General features: G+C 31.3%; 1 protein-coding gene across 3 annotated transcripts in view; it reads left to right on the plus strand.

The window, feature by feature from the left end:
* The first annotated feature begins 1,084 nt into the window (after window positions 1–1,084).
* Window positions 1,085–19,468, plus strand: part of lark (RNA-binding protein lark) — a 68,996-nt gene continuing 50,612 nt past the window's right edge. For 2 of the 3 annotated variants that reach the window (XM_075382182.1, XM_075382184.1), the window contains exons 1-2: window positions 1,123–1,261; window positions 13,352–13,507. In XM_075382182.1, the coding sequence (XP_075238297.1) occupies window positions 13,364–13,507 (144 nt within the window). In that variant the 5' untranslated portion in view covers window positions 1,123–1,261; window positions 13,352–13,363. Of the gene's footprint in view, window positions 1,262–13,351; window positions 13,508–19,468 lie in introns of all 3 variants that reach the window. The other variant, XM_075382183.1, reaches the window with a different exon arrangement.

Consider the following 19,468-nt stretch of genomic DNA (forward strand, 5'->3'; position numbering starts at 1 on the left):
TAGAAAGAACAATAAACACTTTTCTTGTTTAAATTTTAACATAATTAATATGTTTAATGTAGTTAAATTTTTGTTATCTCACTTCATTGGGATTTTATCTTATTTAACACTAATAAGAGTGACTAGCCTGAGTAGGGAGTAAAAGTAAGAGTACATCTAAGTCAACCTTTTATTTCTGAGCTTTCTGGGATGATTGGGTTTTTTTTATTAATAGATAGATACATTTTCATAAATATATATATACATATCATTAAGAAAAATAAAGAATACCAGGGCATATTCTACATATGAAAATAAATGATTACCCCATGTTCATATAAACATAGATTAGTCAGGAATTATTTGAATATGGAATTTACAAACCACTGGATATGGCAAGGCACACCATTTAATTGGCCTCCTAGGTCACCTGACCTAACACCAATGGCTTATTATGTGTAGGGCGAAACTAAATCGTTATAAATGAAGAAAATTATAACAGATTTAGTGACCAAATTCTCAACACTATTGAAATTATATGAATAATTTGGCATTGAATTCTATGTGGTTCTAAAAGTAGAAGCGAGAACGTAACACTTTTCAGTAATTAAAAAGAAACATATTTTCTAATGAAATGAAACGTTGAATTAAACGATGTTAAAAATAAAATCAATCAAATTTTTCGTTTCATCATAATTAAAAAAAAAAGAAAGTAATAATGACTTCACGATTAATAATATAATGCCAAAATTTTTCCGAATTTTACTATTCTAGAACGAAAAAACTAGTGGCTTAAAGTCCTAAGGAGCACTAAGTACATTGCTCATCAGCTGATATTTATTTATTTTCATTACCAACATGACAAAGTTGTAACACTATCATGAAGACAATTTTAAAGTGAAATTGAGATATGTAATTTCAGATTAGTTCTTATTAAAGTTATATTTATTTTAGGATAGCAAGTCTATATATTAATATGACCTCAACCAGTATTTCCTAGTTAATTCCTGAAAAATGTATTTTTTTCTTTGAACGTTTGACATTTTAAATATTTTTTTGAATATTAAGAAAACATATTTCTGAGATTTATACCATTTTGTTATGAAACATTTCATATTAAACATTTTGCATTGTTATCCATTATTGACTGAAGTTGGACGCTTCTTCCCGTGCGTTGCCGCTATCTGTTGTGACTTTAGCCGGTGAGGAGCATTTTATTGCATAATATTTATTTTTTTATTTCAAGCGAAAATTTTTTTCTTTTTCTGCATTATAGTTGCCTGTAAGTTTACTTAATGTTTGTTTTTGTGTAAGATTATTATTTTCTTGTGTGTAACTCGTGATCGCAATGTCGTGATATAGGTGTACCTCCCTGCCCCTTTATTAATAGTTAATTCTAGAATTGCCTTCATTTTTCGTATTTGAAATAGTAGTACCTTGAAATTCACTTTAGTTTTTATGATGTTTTGTTTCTTTAGACTTTGATTATTTTAATCTTTCACCCTAAAACATTTTGTAAAATACTGCCGGTCATAAAATTTTCAAGTGAGTTCAGAACTATTGACCAAAGATGATTTTTCAAATCATCGTACTGTTAAAAAAATAAAAAGTAGGCTGAGGAAAATAATTTTACTTTTAGAAATACTTTTGTAAATCTAACCCAACTATGGTTTTTTCAGTGGTTAATATTAATGTATTATGTGTTGTAGGAAGATTATTTTTATTATTGTGCTTATTCGATTAATTTACAATGGTTTTGTTTCATTTTAAACTTTGTGGGGGATAATGTGTTTTATAAAGCTGGTTCAGCTAATCATTCAAGTGAAATGTTAGCAAAACCCAAGTGTTGAGATTAATTCACGAAACATATCTTAACTTAATGAAAGCAGTACAACTAACATAATACATTTAACATATTGTTTCCACTCTGCATCGAGAATCATTTTTTAACAAATTGTTAAGTCACTTAATATCATGTCAAATTGGAGCATTACACATATTACAAGCAAAGAGCTGGATGGTAAACAGTTAATGAATTGAAATTATCATTTTAATTTCAAAAAGGATTAAAAATATTTCATAGAATTTAAAACAAAACTGTTTCAGAAGTCTTTAGTTAATATAATAGCTTAAATTACAAAAGCTTAATAGCTTAAATTACAAAAGCTTAATAGCTTAAATTGTAAACTTAGCTTAAAACCATTAAACCACTGAAACTTGCAACTCAGATTGCCTGCCATTATCTAATGCATACCACTTGAGTAGATCATAAAAATGTGAAGGATGGGATATTATTTTGTATTATCATGATTGTAACTTTCTAGCCAATATACTTTGGCTAGATGTAGGAAATTTGTTTCTGTCATTAGAAATGCCAAAGATAAAATAAATTTAATCAAGAGTGGGATTTATATGGTGCTGTAAATTCAGTAAAGGATACATGGTTGAACTGAAAGAAATATATATAAGTAAAAAAAATGATACAGTATTTGCTCATAAATACTGAAAACCCGATCAGTTGGCTGTAGCTCAAGATTTCCTTGAAACTATTATAAAATATGTTAGAAACTAAAGTTAAAAAATGTATGCAAATAAACAATTGTGAAATATGCTTTATCAATAATAATGTAGAATTAGGGTTTCACCTCCATTTTTGATGAAATTTGGAATATACATTATTTAAAATCTAAGTTATTCGTTACAATTGAGATTTTTCATCAGCAACTCCTTTCTCACAAGTTACACCCCTCTAAATTACACAGTACCCTCCAAATATTTTGTAATTTAACAATGCATAATTGTAAAATACATTGTTTTACAAAGTAAATAACTAAAGTGAAATTCAATTGATAGGTTAGGTAACTAATGATATTCTGTGTACTGAACTTTGTACAATATCAACATAACCCTAATGCTTGCTTTGCTCATCAACTTCATCTAATTAACCTTAAATATTAAATTGACCAATTATTACGCTGAGTTCATAATTATATAACACAATTATTTAATCGAAAATAATGTATTTTATACAAATTTAATGTTACCAACTTAACCTTGACCTAAACCTGACTAAACTCAGTTGAATTTCACTTAAGCCAAGTTACTTACTGTGTAAATAATATATATTGCTGGTGTATTCCATTTTAATTCAACAAATGATCAGTGTATCACTATTTTTGATATTTGGTATATGTTAATTATTAACCAACCTTGTAGTGGCCAAAAAATATTTTTTTATATTTTTAAAAAACTTTTCTGAGTATTATCTTTTAACTCGCCACCAGATAAAAACAGCCGTATTTGTTACTTTTTCTATGAGCTGTAGTATTCGTATCTTACATCGTACAAGGGTCAAAGGGCTTTTTGGTGGAAAGATGGAACTTCATCTTGGTGTACTCAAAATTCATTTTTTTTACATAACCAAATCTTGTAATGTTTACTGAAGCTACATTTACAAATTGTAAATGTATTTTTTTTTTTCAAATTTTGGGCACAAAATAAAATGCAGGACTTAGGATAACAAGCCTGCTTTTAAAATAAAATTGAAAAAAAAAATTCTTAAAGAAATGGCCACCAAATCGTAACATTTTGAAAGTCTCATTTTTGGGGTCCAGAAACCACATGTGGGCCAGGTGGCAAACATCTTAAGTGTTTACAGCAGTAAGTATGTACTTTAAACGTTATAAAATTTTGTACCTCAAAGGGGGTTGACAAGTAATGAAGCCAACAAAACTGCCAAAAACACCATTCCTTCTAACCATAATCAACGTATTCAAAAGTACATTTTTTTTTCAGATTATAAAAATTAGAAGGAATAAATTGATAATTAATAAATAGTCAATTACAGAATGAAAAGTAATTATTACAAAATGATAAAACTATTCAATTATATTAACAAGTTGTTCAATTCACTTTTACCTTATTTTACTCCTGCTAATGGAAGTTGTGAATAAATCTTGCACTTTTTGAGAACAGACTTCACTAACATAACTTAGTGCTCTTGCCATTTTTTTTTTTTTTATGAAATTGCACAAATTTATGAAATTTTTTTGTTTTTATACTGGGTTGAGAAGCCATCAGAAAAATAAAAAAAATTTAATTTGTGATAAGTGTTTTTATTTTATTTATAACTTGCTTTTGGAAGCAGAACTGTAGTACTGTGCTACACTATATATACACTACAAGTACTCACTAATCATACAATAGCTTTGGCTTTGTAATTTTCCTTCTTTTTTTTTAAATATATGAGAAATGGATGTACTGTGGCATTAGTTTTTGACCAGTGATATGACTGGACTTTATCCTGTATCACAAAAAGAAAAATTTTGAGAGGTCTCTCATTACAATACATTCACCCTCCAACAAATTTTCCTTTTTAGTGTTTAGGAAATTAGCTTGTTTCTTTGCTACAAAATTATTTTTAACAAGATTATTTAAATTTGAGTGGTTAGTTCACAACGGTCAACAGAAACCCACTGGTTGAAGATAATTCCAGAATCAAAATCATCCCAGCTCCCTTGTAGTAATCTGAGCACTTCATTAGGACATTTTTCACACTGACAGCATGCACACTTCATTTTCTATATCACATCATGGTTGAAAGGAGGATTTTATAATCAAATTTCATTTTTAGAGCAGATAAATGAGTTTTACATTTTGGTGGGTGACACACGCACACACAGAAGTTCACTGCTAATAATAAAATTACTTTTTAAAAAAGTATAAATTAACTTTACAGTATTTACACTTGCAGCAATACAACATATCACATTGAAATCAAAACAGTAACTGAGCCTTCAACAATGTTTACATTCAGGATTACATAAACATTCATGTCCATGCATGTCTATTCACTTTCATGTTTAAACATGAGTGTGTGTGTGTGTGTGTGTCATTTTGTAAGTAACAAACTTCTATCGTATAAGCTATCTCATTATAGACAAAAAAAAATTTTGTATAGTAGGTCTACATTATCAGAAAAAATACATGCTGTGAATTTTTTAGATAAGTGTTGATGATACAAAGGAACTGTGCTTTTAGCGGTTTTGATGGCTTCATTACTCGTCTACCCCCCTTTTAGTAACAACATAAATTTTATATGATTTTAAAGTACATAAAAAGTACTTACTGCTTTAAACATTTCAGATTTTTGTCACCTGTCTCACATGTGGTTTTTGGGCCGCAAATACGAGACATTTTCAAAATCTTACGATTTGGCAGCCATTTTTTTTAATGGACACTCCAATTTTTCTTGTTTATTAGTAGTACTAGTACATAAGAGTTAAAAGGCAATAAACAGACCTCTTATCCTAAGCCCTTCTTTATTTTGGGCCCAAAATTTGAAAAAAAAAACTAACTTTTGTTATGTAACAAAATTAATTTTGAATACACTAACATGATGAAGTTCCATCTCTAATCTTTCCAAAAAGCACTTTTTGACCTCCGTATGGAATTTTTTTTTTAAGGGATAGCTGGAACATCATTGAGTGGTGGTTGTACTTTGTGTTGCTGTCATTCAACTCTTGATGAAATAATTATTCTGTGGTCAATTTCTTCCCAGTTTAGTATTACTATATAACCAGCTTTTCCTTGACATAATTTAAATTAAACATATTTGTAAGAATAAGGTACTAGTTTGAAAAGCTATAATAAATATGGAAGCATGCATTTTTATGATCCCTTAATCCAAATAATACATTTTGATTAAAGAATTTGAATAAACATTATCTTTTTGAAAGATGTTCATCTATACCAATCATATGAAGTTCATTAAGCCCTTAACCATATGTTCAACTTATATTCTTCGTAACACCTATGTTAAAGAGATCATGATTCTTGTGTTAATCAAGCATTAATTTTATTAAATTTGAAATTAATTCCCCAACAAATTGTTAAAATAAAAAATACAGTTATCTGCCTGCCACGTTCAATCATTGTTTAAATCAATGTTTTAATCAAACTGCCTGCTAGTCTACTACTATAATCCACTTCCTAACTTAACACTTGTTGGAACGGAAAAAATACGTGGAGGGTAGATAACTGAAAAGAACCAAAAATATCTTGATTTTTATAGTCCTTTTTTTTGGGAGTTTGCCTCTATTTTTAAATTGAAAAATTATTTTGGTCATGACTCTACTTCCTTGCCCCCTCCCCAAAGTGCTCTTTGATTATGAAAATCTGATTTTTACAATTACGACAGTATGAATATGAAACATGTATAATATGAAAATTAATTATGTATAATTGATGTAAGCAAAAATTAATTTTGAAATATATATATTTGTAAATATATAAAAATGTTTTTTGTTTACATATAATATACTGGATGATTCCAAATTGCATGGCAATTCCTTGGGAGATGATTCTTTAGGCAAAAATAAGAAAAAAGGATCATATAAACAAATTTAGGTCAGAAAACTGTTCATTAGCAAGTTTCAGCTCACAAAATATTTATCCCTGCTTTCTGCTCCCTCTGTGAATTGAATCGTACTAAAATTCTTGGGGTTGAAATCGAGGGGTAACTTTGGTGCTTCCTTATGATTTTTGATTAAGAAATTTAGTAAAATCCCCAGGTCTCTTGTCTCATAGAGATCTGGGATCAGTTAGACACCTGTTTCTCAAATTTGCTTCTCCAAAGCCTCAAATATTTGGTGATCTGGTATTCTTCAATCTGTATAATTTTTTCAGTATTCACACATTGTTGCTAATCCATATTTGTTTACTTAAATTTACTAAAGTTTACTAAGTTTACTAAAATTAGAACTACATGCCCATCATTTCTATAATTTTTTTTTGTCTTCAGTCATTTGACTGGTTTGATGCAGCTCTCCAAGATTCCCTATCTAGTGCTAGTCGTTTCATTTCAGTATACCCCCTACATCCTACATCCCTAACAATTTGTTTTACATATTCCAAACGTGGCCTGCCGACACAATTTTTTCCTTCTACCTGTCCTACCAATATTAAAGCGACTATTCCAGGATGCCTTAGTATGTAGCCTATAAGTCTCTCTTCTTTTAACTATATTTTTCCAAATGCTTCTTTCTTCATCTATTTGCCGCAATACCTCTTCATTTGTCACTTTATCCACCCATCTGATTTTTAACATTCTCCTATAGCATCAGCGTTTCTTCTCAGATACTCGATTGTCCAAGCTTCACTTCCATATAAAGCGACACTCCAAACATATACTTCCAAAAATTTTTTCCTGACATTTAAATTAATTTTTTATGTTAACAAATTATATTTCTGACTGAAGGCTCGTTTTGCTTGTGTGTTTTATATCGCTCCTGCTTCGCCCATCTTTAGTAATTCTACTTCTCAAATAACAAAATTCTTCTACCACCCTAATCTTTTCTCCTCCTATTTTCACATTCATTGGTCCATCTTTGTTATTTCTAATACATTTCATTACTTTCGTTTTGTTCTTGTTTATTTTCATGCGATAGTTCTTGCGTAGGACTTCATCTATGCCATTCATTGTTTCTTCTAAATCCTTTTTACTCTCTGCTAGAATTACTATATCATCAGCAAATCGTAGCATCTATTTCTTTTCACCTTGTACTGTTACTCCGAATCTAAATTGTTCATTAACATCATTAACTGCTAGTTCCATGTAAAGATTGAAAAGTAACGGGGATAGGGAACACCCTTGTCAGACTCCCTTTCTTATTACGGCTTCTTTCTTATGTTCTTAGATTATTACTGTTGCTGTTTGGTTCCTGTACATGTTAGCAATATTTCTTCTATCTCTGTATTTGAACCCTAATTTTTTTAAAATGCTGAACATTTTATTCCAGTCTACGTTATCGAATGCCTTTTCTAGGTCTATAAACGCCAAGTATGTTGGTTTGTTTTTCTTTAATCTTTCTTCTACTATTAATCTGAGGCCTAAAATTGCCTCCCTTGTCCCTATACTTTTCCTGAAACCAAATTGGTCTTCTCCTAACACTTCTTCCACTCTTCTCTCAATTCTTCTGTATAGAATTCTAGTTAAGATTTTTGATGCATGACTAGTTAAACTAATTGTTCTGTATTCTTCAAATTTATCTGCCCCTGCTTTCTTTGGTATCATGACTATAACACTTTTTTTGAAGTCTGACGGAACTTCCCCTTTTTCATAAATATTACACACCAGCTTGTATAATCTATCAATCGCTTCCTCACCTGCACTGCGCAGTAATTCTACAGGTATTCCGTCTATTGCAGGAGCCTTTCTGCCATTTAAATCTTTTAATGTTCTCTTAAATTCAGATCTCAGTATTGTTTCTCCCATTTCATCCTCTTCAACTTCCTCTTCTTCCTCAATAATTTTCTAATTCATTTCCTCAGTATAACTCTTCAATATATTCCACCCATCTATCGACTTTACCTTTTGTATTACATATTGGTGTACCATCTTTGTTTAACACATTATTAGATTTTAATTTATGTGCCCCAAAATTTTCCTTAACTTTCCTGTATGCTCCGTCTATTTTACCAATGTTCATTTCTCTTTCCATTTCTGAACACTTTTCTTTAATCCACTCTTCTTTTGCTAGTTTGCACTTCCTGTTTATAGCATTTCTTAATTGTCGGTAGTTCCTTTTAGTTTCTTCATCACTAGCATTCTTATATTTTCTACGTTCATCCATCAGCTGCAACATATCGTCTGAAACCCAAGGTTTTCTATCAGTTCTCTTTGTTCCGCCTAAGTTTGCTTCTGCTGATTTAATAATTTCCTTTTTAACATTCTCCCATTCTTCTTCTACATTTTCTACCATATCTTTTTTACTCAGACCTCTTGCGATGTCCTCCTCAAAAATCTTTACCTCCTCTTCCTCAAGCTTCTCTAAATTCCACAGATTCAACTGACATCTTTTCTTCAGGTTTTTAAATCCCAATTTACTTTTCATTATCACCAAATTATGGTCGCTATCAATGTCTGCTCCAGGGTAAGTTTTGCAGTCAACGAGTTGATTCCTGAATCTTTGCTTAACCATGATATAATCTATCTGATACCTTGCAGTATCGCCTGGCTTTTTCCAAGTGTATATTCTTCTATTATAATTTTTAAATTTGGTGTTTGCAATTACTAAATTATACTTTGTGCAAAACTCTATAAGTCTGTCCCCTCTTTCATTCCTTTTGCCCAGCCCGTATTCACCTACTATATTTCCTTCCTTGCCCTTTCCAATGCTTGCATTCCAATCTCCAACTATTATTAAATTTTCATCTCCTTTTACGTGTTTAATTGCTTCATCAATCTCTTCGTATACACACTCTACCTCGTCATCATCATGGGCGTTTGTAGGCAAATAGATGTTAACAATCATTGTTGGTTTAGGTTTTGATTTTATCCTTATTACAATGATTCTATTGCTATGCATTTTGAAATATTCTACTCTCTTCCCTATCTTCTTGTTCATTGTGATACCTACTCCTGCCTCCCCGTTATTTGAACCTGAGTTTATTATTCTAAAATCACCTGACCAAAAGTCGCCTTCCTCTTCCCACCGAACCTCACTAATTCCTACTACGTCCACATTTATCCTATCCATTTCTCTTTTTAAATTTTCCAGCCTACCAACCTTTTTTAACTTCTAACATTCTACGCTCCGACTCATAGAATGTTATTTTTTAATTTTCTGGTGACCCCCTCCTTAGTAGTCCCCACCCGGAGATCCGAACGGGGGACTAGTTTACCTCCGGAATATTTTACCAAGGAAGGCGCCTCCATCATTGCTATGTGAAAATGCAGAGAGCCACATTTTCTTGAAAAAAAAGCAGCTGTAGTTTTCCATTGCTTTCAGCTGCACAGTACTCAGAGGACTGAGTGATGTTGATATGGCCGTTTAAGTCGTCCTGACTCATGCCCCTAACAACTACTGAAAGAGCTGCTGCCCTCTTTCAGGAATCATTCCTTAGTCTGGCTCTTAACAGATATCTCTCCGATATGGTTGCACCTTTGGTCCAGCTACTCTTGTATCACTGAGTACTCAAGCCCCCTCACCAACGGTAAGGTCTCATGATTCATAGAGGAGGCATTTCTCCAAATGAAAACGAATTTGTAGCATCACCCATTGTGAATGACTGACCGAACAATATCAGCTCAAACAGAGCTCAAATGAATATTTAAAATCAAGACAACTTAATTTTTCATCAACTGTTTTTTCCAACCTATGAAAAAACATTTTTTAATATGTTTCAGTAGGATGTCATTTAAATATATTTTTAGCATATTGTTAAATATAATTTTTAGCTCTAATATGTTAAGTATTTCTGTTTAAAATACTTTTCCAATCCAGTTTGTGTGTTTTGCTTCTAATTAAACTCTAATTTTTGTTTAAAATGGACATTTACATCACTTTATTCAGAATTAAATTCTCTACAAAATTAACTAAAAATTTTTAACATTAGAAATTAAGTCATTTTATTCCAAACCTAAAAAAAGTGTTATTTACTCTGTTCTTCGTGAAACCGAAGTGAGAAGATATCTAAAACCACATTTATTTGATAGTTTAGATCAAAAACCATTAGAAAGCACCAAATTTACCTTGAATTTGTATCCCAGGAATTTTAGTACAGTTTAATTTTACAGAGGGAGCAGAAGCAGGGCTAAATGTTACGTGAGCCAAAAATCACAAACTAACCATTTTCTGACATATTTTCTATGAATTTTCTGATTTTGCCTATAGAATCATCTCCCGAGAGATTTGCACAGCAATCCCTCTGGAAAATCACTCTGCGTACTATACTAATAAAGTATTTTTATATCATACTGATTAAAAAAACCTGTTTGATTTTTATTCATCTCTAACAGCTGTAGTATTAGATTTAATAAAATTGATATGTGAAGTTGTTCATTAAACAGGATTGAAGTATGCCATTATGTTCAGTGTATGTGTAATTATTTGGAATTTTTTCTAGGAACAGTACTTATCTTCTATGAGTGTCTTGGTAGTACATGATCACCTGAATGAAACTGTGCATGTAGACAATTTCAGTCTTTATGCTAAGCAAGTGTGAAGTGCATGCAAATTGACATTTGGATCAATCTATTTGAAGTGCTCCAAAAAAAATCTGGTTGCTTGACAAATTCCAAAAAAATTGAAATTTGCCCACTTGTTTCTTACATGTTTCAGGACCTTAAAACTATTTTGGTCCCAGATGGACCATTCTTGAGACCATTAATTTTATTTTCTCAAATTAGTACAACTAGCAGTATTTTTGTATATATAAATAGCAAATAAAAAAGTTTCTTGTGTATTGTACAAATAAAAACTTTATAACCTATAACACCAGATATGGTGTATTATAACACCATATATGGTGTAGCCAGATATGAGAAGTTCAGAATGTCAAACACGGCCTGCTTACCTGGACATTTGTTACACACATTCATCATACAGCTGTAGTTATCCTTGTCACAAACAAAGCTTTCTACTAAGTACTTATAATCAACATTAAGTTTGGGACCATCATATATGAGTTTGATGTTCTGGTGGTGGAGGCAGATACAAACTGTATGAATCCCAGATGCACCAGCCAAGATACACCATTTTGGATAGAGTTTGCAGAACTTTAATCTTCAATTTTTTCCTCAGGAGAAAAAAAGAGATATACAATCCTTCTAAGTTTATTTTAGAACAAGGTGCTTTTGTTTAGGCACTTTGCCACAATCAACATGCATGGTAACACAGTCCTTTTTACCAGGACACAGCCTGCTATTATTGTCATTTTCATAAAATTACACAACTTTATTAATTGTCATTACTAATTCCTGTTTTATGTCTTTTATTTACATAACTCTGGTAGAATATCTTGCTCATTAACTAAATTCTCTAGAAGTCTAACCAGACTCATGATCTGATATTATTTTAGATCTGGTCCAAGATTGGGGAAGTAAACTGATAATTTTAACTTTATTCTCTGTAGAAGCAAGAACACATTTTTCCTTTAGTTTTAAAATAAAATCATCATATTCATGTGAAGCAGATTGAGTTGTATTTTCATTTTCAGAAACTTCTGAGTCAAAACACAATTCAAGATTATTTTTTATTTTTCAGATACTTAATGCTGGTGGGCCTTAGATCCATGCTTAATTTTTTCAATTTTGATAGAGCTGGTACACCCAAAATGCTAGAAGCAGCATTCAATTGTTCAATATTGTAATGTGGGGCAATGTAAATGCTCTTGGTCTTCGCATTCATATAGTTCTTTGCTCTGCTGAGAAAAAATACTTTTGAAACAGTTAATACCCAGAGATTTTCCAGGAACTAAATTTAAATTTGGAAAAATATGTTCTTTAAGAGCTTGCTATAATGTTATTTGTCTTAAGTTTTAAGAGTCACACAGAACTGTCCATACAGGTTACTGAATTTTGACAAAAATATTTTTTCATGATATTTACACAGATTAGTGAATCTGAATTAACATGTAAAAAAATAAGTTTGTTTTCATCACTAAATTCACAAATTTTAATGAGTTGTTTTGGCACTGTACCATACACTGTTTTATGACTCGCTCACATAAATTCCTATGGAACATTCTTCTTCCATAGCCTGTTGTAACATGAACACTACAGTTGAATGGTTCAACTGTAGTAATAAGTATAAAAATATTAAAATGCCAAGAAGACAAGAAAACCCCCTTGGAGCACTTATTTAATGAGTCAAAATGGTATTGCTTTTAACAGGGTTTTCAAGATTTTTGAGAAGTTATAACTTTTTTATTAGTACAGTATACAAGAAACTTTTTTATTTACCATGAACATCTACAAAAACTCTGTAAGTTGTGATTTTTATCACCAGCCCCATTAGAATAAAGCGAAAATTTTTTTTTTTTCATCCTTCCAGGACCAATAATTTTTAATTATGATTTTTTCCATAAACCCTTACAATCACAAAAGTACATGTATGCACCGTAGCAAAAATGGCAATCGCAGGTAAACTACTTAAATAAAAATTAAGGTCCTGAGACAGGTAATAAACAAGTGGTCAAGCAGTCGCTCTTGGTTCACTTCAAATGGATTGACCCATTTACAATTTCATAATTGCTTCTGGTTTTTTCCAATTTAGCCACTTACATTTCCATTATCTTTTTAAAGTATAACTTTTCTCATTACTATACAGTTTTTAACACTACCTGAATTTACCTAGTATATTTTGTTCATATGTAGCCCATACTTACGCAGATAGCATCGTATGTCTGCACATAAACAAACTATCTTGCTTATTGAATTTTTTTCTAAAAATAAGTTTAACTGTGAAATTCTAACTAAACTGTATCAGGATTTTAGGGGTAAGTTTCTTTGATTATTATTGTTATTCTGAAATCAATTTTACTTTGCAGTTAAGTCAAGAACTTCATTTTCTCTTTTAATTTGTTCTAGGCAAGTGGCAAGATGCCAGGTTTTAGCAGTGTTGGTACTTTCAAAATATTTGTTGGGAATTTAGTCGACAAAACAACTTCAGCTGATATAAGACCACTTTTTGAAAAGTATGGGAAAGTTGTAGAGTGTGATGTTGTCAAGAATTATGGATTTGTGGTAAGTTGACATTATGCCCTCAGATAAAGTAATAATTTAACACTTGAAACGATCATTGCCTAACTTCATACTATGGTGATTATCATCCTTGAATAGTGAATCTATATGTATTAAATATATGAATAATATGTAATGTATTAAAGCTAGTTTATTCATTCGTTGCAAGGAAAAAACATTTGTGAAATTGTGTATGACCTATTTTGAAATCCCTAAATCCCTATCTGTTTCTGGGGAAAACAGACTAAACAGAATGCAATGATTTTTCATGAAAAGCCCCTGGCTAACTGGCAGAATGTAATTCTTGGTCCAAATGGAGTAAACTACATGAAATCTGACCAGAAAGATTGAAAAAAAATAGGTCCCAGAATTATTTTTTAGTAATTTTTGAGACCTGGCTAAAGACAAAAGATTGGGGGGTTGTTCAAAAAACACTTTTATGTTTGGCATAAATTAACTTGGAGATTCTGAGCAAAGTAGTATGAATAAACTTTACAGAAACTGAATACAAACAAGAATTTTGAAGTTACTAAAAACAAAACTTATCAAAATGTGGCACATATTTTAACTATTTTTAATGAAACAAAATTCTAATTTTATTAGCGTTAGCTATGTAAATTTTGTGTGGCTCTATGTGTACAGTTTATATTATGAAGTTGGAATGTTTAAAATAATTGAGTGGCCTGCCAATTGTGAAATATGGTATGTAATTTGATTTTTGACTGCAAGGAATGGGTCAACAGCTGACATTCATTGCCAGATATTTGAGGTTTATGGACCTGATTCAATGAGTGACTGCCAAGTGTGTAAATGGGTAAGACTGTTGGACGGGTTGGACAGTGTCCATGATGAACTATGATCGGGCCGACCTGTAATCAGACGCAAAATTCACGATTTCTATTTTGTCACAAATTTCAAGGTCAGTGCTGTACAAAATCTCTGAAACCTTGCAGTTAAAAACTGCTCACTATGGATTTCCAGACTGCTTTGTGAAGAATACCAAAAAAGTAGAATGGCTCTAGTGCTTCTTGACCTTATATAATGAAGGAAGATGAACTTGTTGGGACCACATTGTCATGGGAGATGAGATGTGGGTCTCTTGCATCAACGCAGCATCAAAGTGGCAGTTAATGTTATGGCAACACACAACATCTACAGTCAGAGTGAAAGCCAAACAGACAATATCAACACGCAAGATTATGCAGCTGAGTTTTGGGATAGACATGGTGTCTTGTTAATCAATTTTATGCCCAAAGGGACAACAATAAACTCAGTTGTGTACTGCAAGACCTTGACAAAACTTTAGCGTGCTATACAGAATAAGTGATGTAGCCTACTGTCATCTGGAGTTTTATTGTTGCATTACAATCCACGTTCTCATTCTGCTGCTCAATTCTTAATCGGATGTGTTGGATGGGATAAATGGACCATGCACCTTACAGCTTGGACCTTTCGTTGACTAATTTCCACCTGTTCTGCTACCTGAAGAAGTTTCTTGGCGGTCAGCGGTTTGGCACCAATGAAGAAGTGAGAACAGCAGACCAATTGTCTTCAGGCGGCTGATTTGTGACGTGGGCATAAACAATTTAGTTATGTTCAAGGTAACTATGTAGAGAAGTGTAAAGGATGAAATAAAAAAAAAAATATTGACAATATCTTAGACAAGTTTTGTTTGTGTTAAGAAATGGACGTTACTTCAACATTAGCCCTCTTACATTTGAATACCAATAAATATTTAAGTAAGTGACTGGAATATTGCATGTTTTCATTATTTAACAATGCCTTATAAGTTTTCCATTGAATAATACTGTTTTAAGAAGATCTGAGGGTCTGTGATTGGGTAGCAATTACAAAGGGAAAAATAACACATCATTCAACTGGCAATCCAAAGTTGTATGTGTTTAACACCACAGTTTTACATTCAAACAAACAATATTAATAAACAATTCAAAATTACAATCAAAGTTAGATTCATGTAAATGCAGTTTAATTGTTAAAAATAATATTAAAAAAGCTCTTTACCAGTCAATGAAAAAGAGATGGTCCACAAAAAAAAAAATATAAAAAAGATTGAGAACACTATAAACAATTTAACATCATTATAGCTGAGAACTATTTGCAATAAACAATGTAAGTGCCACAACTGGAAGGTAAAAACATGTTCTTTGAAAAATAATCCATGTAACCATGCCAATACAAAAAATAAGTTCCATTTCAGTTATTACATTTTTCTAAAACAAAACGTCAATCCCAGTCTCTAAAAACAAAGAATTAATTAGGCCTTGATTTTCAAACCAAAAACTGAACAAATACACAGACTTTTATTTCTGGGTTTTGCAGTGGTAATACATGAGTTGCACAGAGAGAATATCATCAAAGATTTCTGATTGGTAGGATTTCAAGCCACAGAAATTTTGCTTGAATGTTTTGGTGCTTATATATCACTTGATCACAGCCTTGATATTTCATATACTGCTGCACAGCAAGAACAACATTCTGTTCGTGAAGAAGAAATCTTATTCAACACATTGAATGTAACCTGGGCATCTGTACCAGAAGAATTTCTTATTGCACTGATTTAACATAAACTTTGTAAAACACAGTTTTCCAACTAGGAAGTGTGTTCTTGCAATTTTTAAAAATTAGTGGTTTCATAATTTTAACTTTGTAAATGCAAATTCTTTTGTGTTAAAAAAAATTAAAGTTTAGGTGCTTAATCTCTAACAGCAATAAACTAATACTCTACTGATGAAATTGTGTTCATCAGTAGAGTAAAATATTATGTCTAATGTATGTAAAAAAAATTGATTATACTGTTGATGGTGCATTATACAATCTTTTCCCTAGTCTTTTCAAGGAGTACCAGTCTGTTTGAATAGTTTGGTAAAAAATAATAAGTAGAGAGTTAATTTTGCAGTTTCATTCATTTGAATGTGGTTGTGTATTCAAATCTTTTATTTAAGAATTACTTTTTATTGTTGAATCTAGAGTAGGTAGGTCTTATGTTTTGTACAGTTTTTGATTTTTTGGTTTCCCTTGTTGGAAAAAGAGAAATATTAAGTAGGTAGTTTGTTGAAAACGTAGACAGTATTTATATATAGAAAAAAGCAAATCAATTTTAGTATTTAAAGGAAGATAATGATACAAAGACTTATGATGATATGGATTCATTCATTTATTAGATGTTTCCTTAGAGTGAAAAAAAAGTATGAAAAAAATCACCCTTCTACCCAAAATATCTTATTCTTAATCTAATTAAAAGTGCTCCATTGTTGGCATATGGATGATAGTAACAAAGTTGATGCCATATTATATTTGTTTGTTGTAAGAAATTACAGTATGAAGAACAAGCAGGTTGTCGGTTCATTGTCTATTAGTGCTTTAAATGGTGATTCTACTCAACATAATGATTGCCAACTACCACTGAGGAGAAGCTCGGTCTGATTCCAATGAATGAGCTGGCTTTGCTGGAAACCAGCTCCTGCACCCACAACCCTTCTCTAGGACTAACTTGCCACACAGAACACACAAATGGCCCTTTAGAGCCCCATCATTACAAAATTCCAAACAGCCCTTATCAGAACTACCATAAGATTCTAAGGTGTCACATGCCATCGAAGCCATTTGGTGAAATATTAAAAATTTCAAATACTTTTAGTATATTCCAGGGTGAAAGATTAAAACCTGCCGGGTTGGTCTAGTGGTGAACTAGCCATTGCAAATCAGCTAATTTTGAAGTCAAGAGTTCTAAGGACTTGATTACTAGATCGTGGATGCCAGTGTTCCTAGGTGGTTGGGTTTCAATTAACCACACATCTCGGGAATGGTTGACGTGAAACTATACAAGGTTATACTTCATTTACAATTCATATGTAAATTGGATTCCAGAGGATAAACAGTAAAAGAAAAGAAAAGATGAGAGTATGTTTTTATTTTCAGAGATGAGTAGGTTTTTGTAATTTTTTCCTCATATCTGTTTGTTTGGTATACCAAATGCATTTCTTCAATAAGTACCACGTATTTATTTATTAAATTTAATTATTTCCAGTAAGTTCCATAAGCTGTTTATTTTATCAGCAGCATCCATACTGTAATAGATTCTTTTGGTAAAACAAAATCAAAAGTATAATAAGTTAGGTGAATCTGTAACATCAGGAACAGTATAGACAGTCAGAAGTAAAATATTTTTAAAGTTTGTGATTATATGTTACAAAATTTCCTGTAAATAACAAAATTTTATTACGTGCTTAAGTGATCCAATATTTGTTAATAGCAGAAGCTTTGTTTTCCAGACTATTTTTTTTTATTAAAAAACGAAGTAATGAAATGTAGTAGAAATATCAAAGATGGACCACTGAATGTGAAAATAGGAGAAAAGATTATGGAGGTAGAAGAATTTTGTTATTTGGGAAGTAGAATTACTAAAGATGGACGAAGCAGGAGCGATATAAAATGCCGAATAGCACAAGCTAAACGAGCCTTCAGTAAGAAATATAATTTGTTTACATCAAAAATTAATTTAAATGTCGGGAAAAGATTTTTGAAAGTGTATGTTTGGAGTGTCGCTTTATATGGAAGTGAAACTTGGACAATCTGAGTATCTGAGAAGAAAAGATTAGAAGCTTTTGAAATGAGAGTTCTTTACAAGGTCAATAAGATAAGAACCCAGTTCAGAGCTATAGTAAATCATACAACCACAGAAGATTTTAATTGTAAAAATCTACACAACACTGATGTTTTAATGAGTAGTTTGATGTAGAAATTTAAAAAAAAGCAAAGTTTGCATCTACCTCCACCAATAATAAAAAATAGTTTAATCTGGCAATCTTTTAAGTAGTATGTTTGTTTTATATACTGGTACTAAAGTTGTGTAACTTACTTTTGATTATTGTGATTTGACATTTAACAATTTTTTTGTATGTTTTTTTTGTATCGACTAAGTGGAGCTGTTGATTTTTTAAGGCATTTTCATATTTTCTGTTAAAGAAATTGGTTAATTTAGATATTTTTATTTTATTTGACCAGCCATGGCATGTTTTTTAATAGGTTTATTCTTATTCTAGTAGTCAATTTGTATTTTTATTTGAAAATCCTTACCTACAGATCCATGTTTTTTCCATATGTTAGGGGTGATGACGGAAGCTTAACTCCAGATTTTTAACATCTCCCCCTCCCGTAGGTTTTTGAAAAACTCAAAAAAGTTTTTGAGATGAGTTTTTCTCTGAATTATGCATTTTTAGAGAAGAGTTTTTCAAACAAAAAATTTAGGACATTCTCCTCTACAATTAATGTCTTTGAAGTTGTGCCGTATAATTTGAAACTGAAATACTAGGTGGCGCTGCAGTTGTAAAAAACTTATTTTATTTTTGGTTTTTTCACTGGAAAAAATTGTTTTTCGTCTGTATTGCATTTGGAAAAGTTTTAAAACTTTTTAAAAAATGTTCTTGTAAGACTAACCATTTTGGAGCTGTAGCTTGTGAAAGTGTGAAAATGTTGTGAATTGGGCACGTATTCGAAACCGGTCTATTCATTTACAACTTCAGCACCACCTAGTATTTCAATTTCAAATTATACGACATTACTTCACAGAAATTAATTTTAGAGGAGAATGTCTTCTACATTTTTTGTTTGAAAAACTTTTCTCTAAAATGCATAGATTCAGAGAAAAATTCATTCAAAAACGTTGAGTTTTCGAGTTTTCAAAAATCTATGGGAGGGGGATGCTAAAAATCTGGAGTTAAGCTTCCCTCATCACCCCTAACGCATGGACAAAAGATCAATCTGTACGTAAGGATTTTCAAATACAGCCTATTTTGATGACAAATTGCCTGTACTATTCTTTATATTACAATATCAAGTAGGCATATCAGGAGACAAGATGTTGGTTAAGCTGTCCTTGCTATTGTATTTTGGATTTTTATTTCTTATCACTTTTAACTATTTTTCTAACTTATCAATTATCTA

This window comes from Lycorma delicatula, chromosome 1 (genome assembly GCF_047948215.1).
Source record: "Lycorma delicatula isolate Av1 chromosome 1, ASM4794821v1, whole genome shotgun sequence".
NCBI classification, from domain to species: Eukaryota; Metazoa; Arthropoda; class Insecta; order Hemiptera; family Fulgoridae; genus Lycorma; species Lycorma delicatula.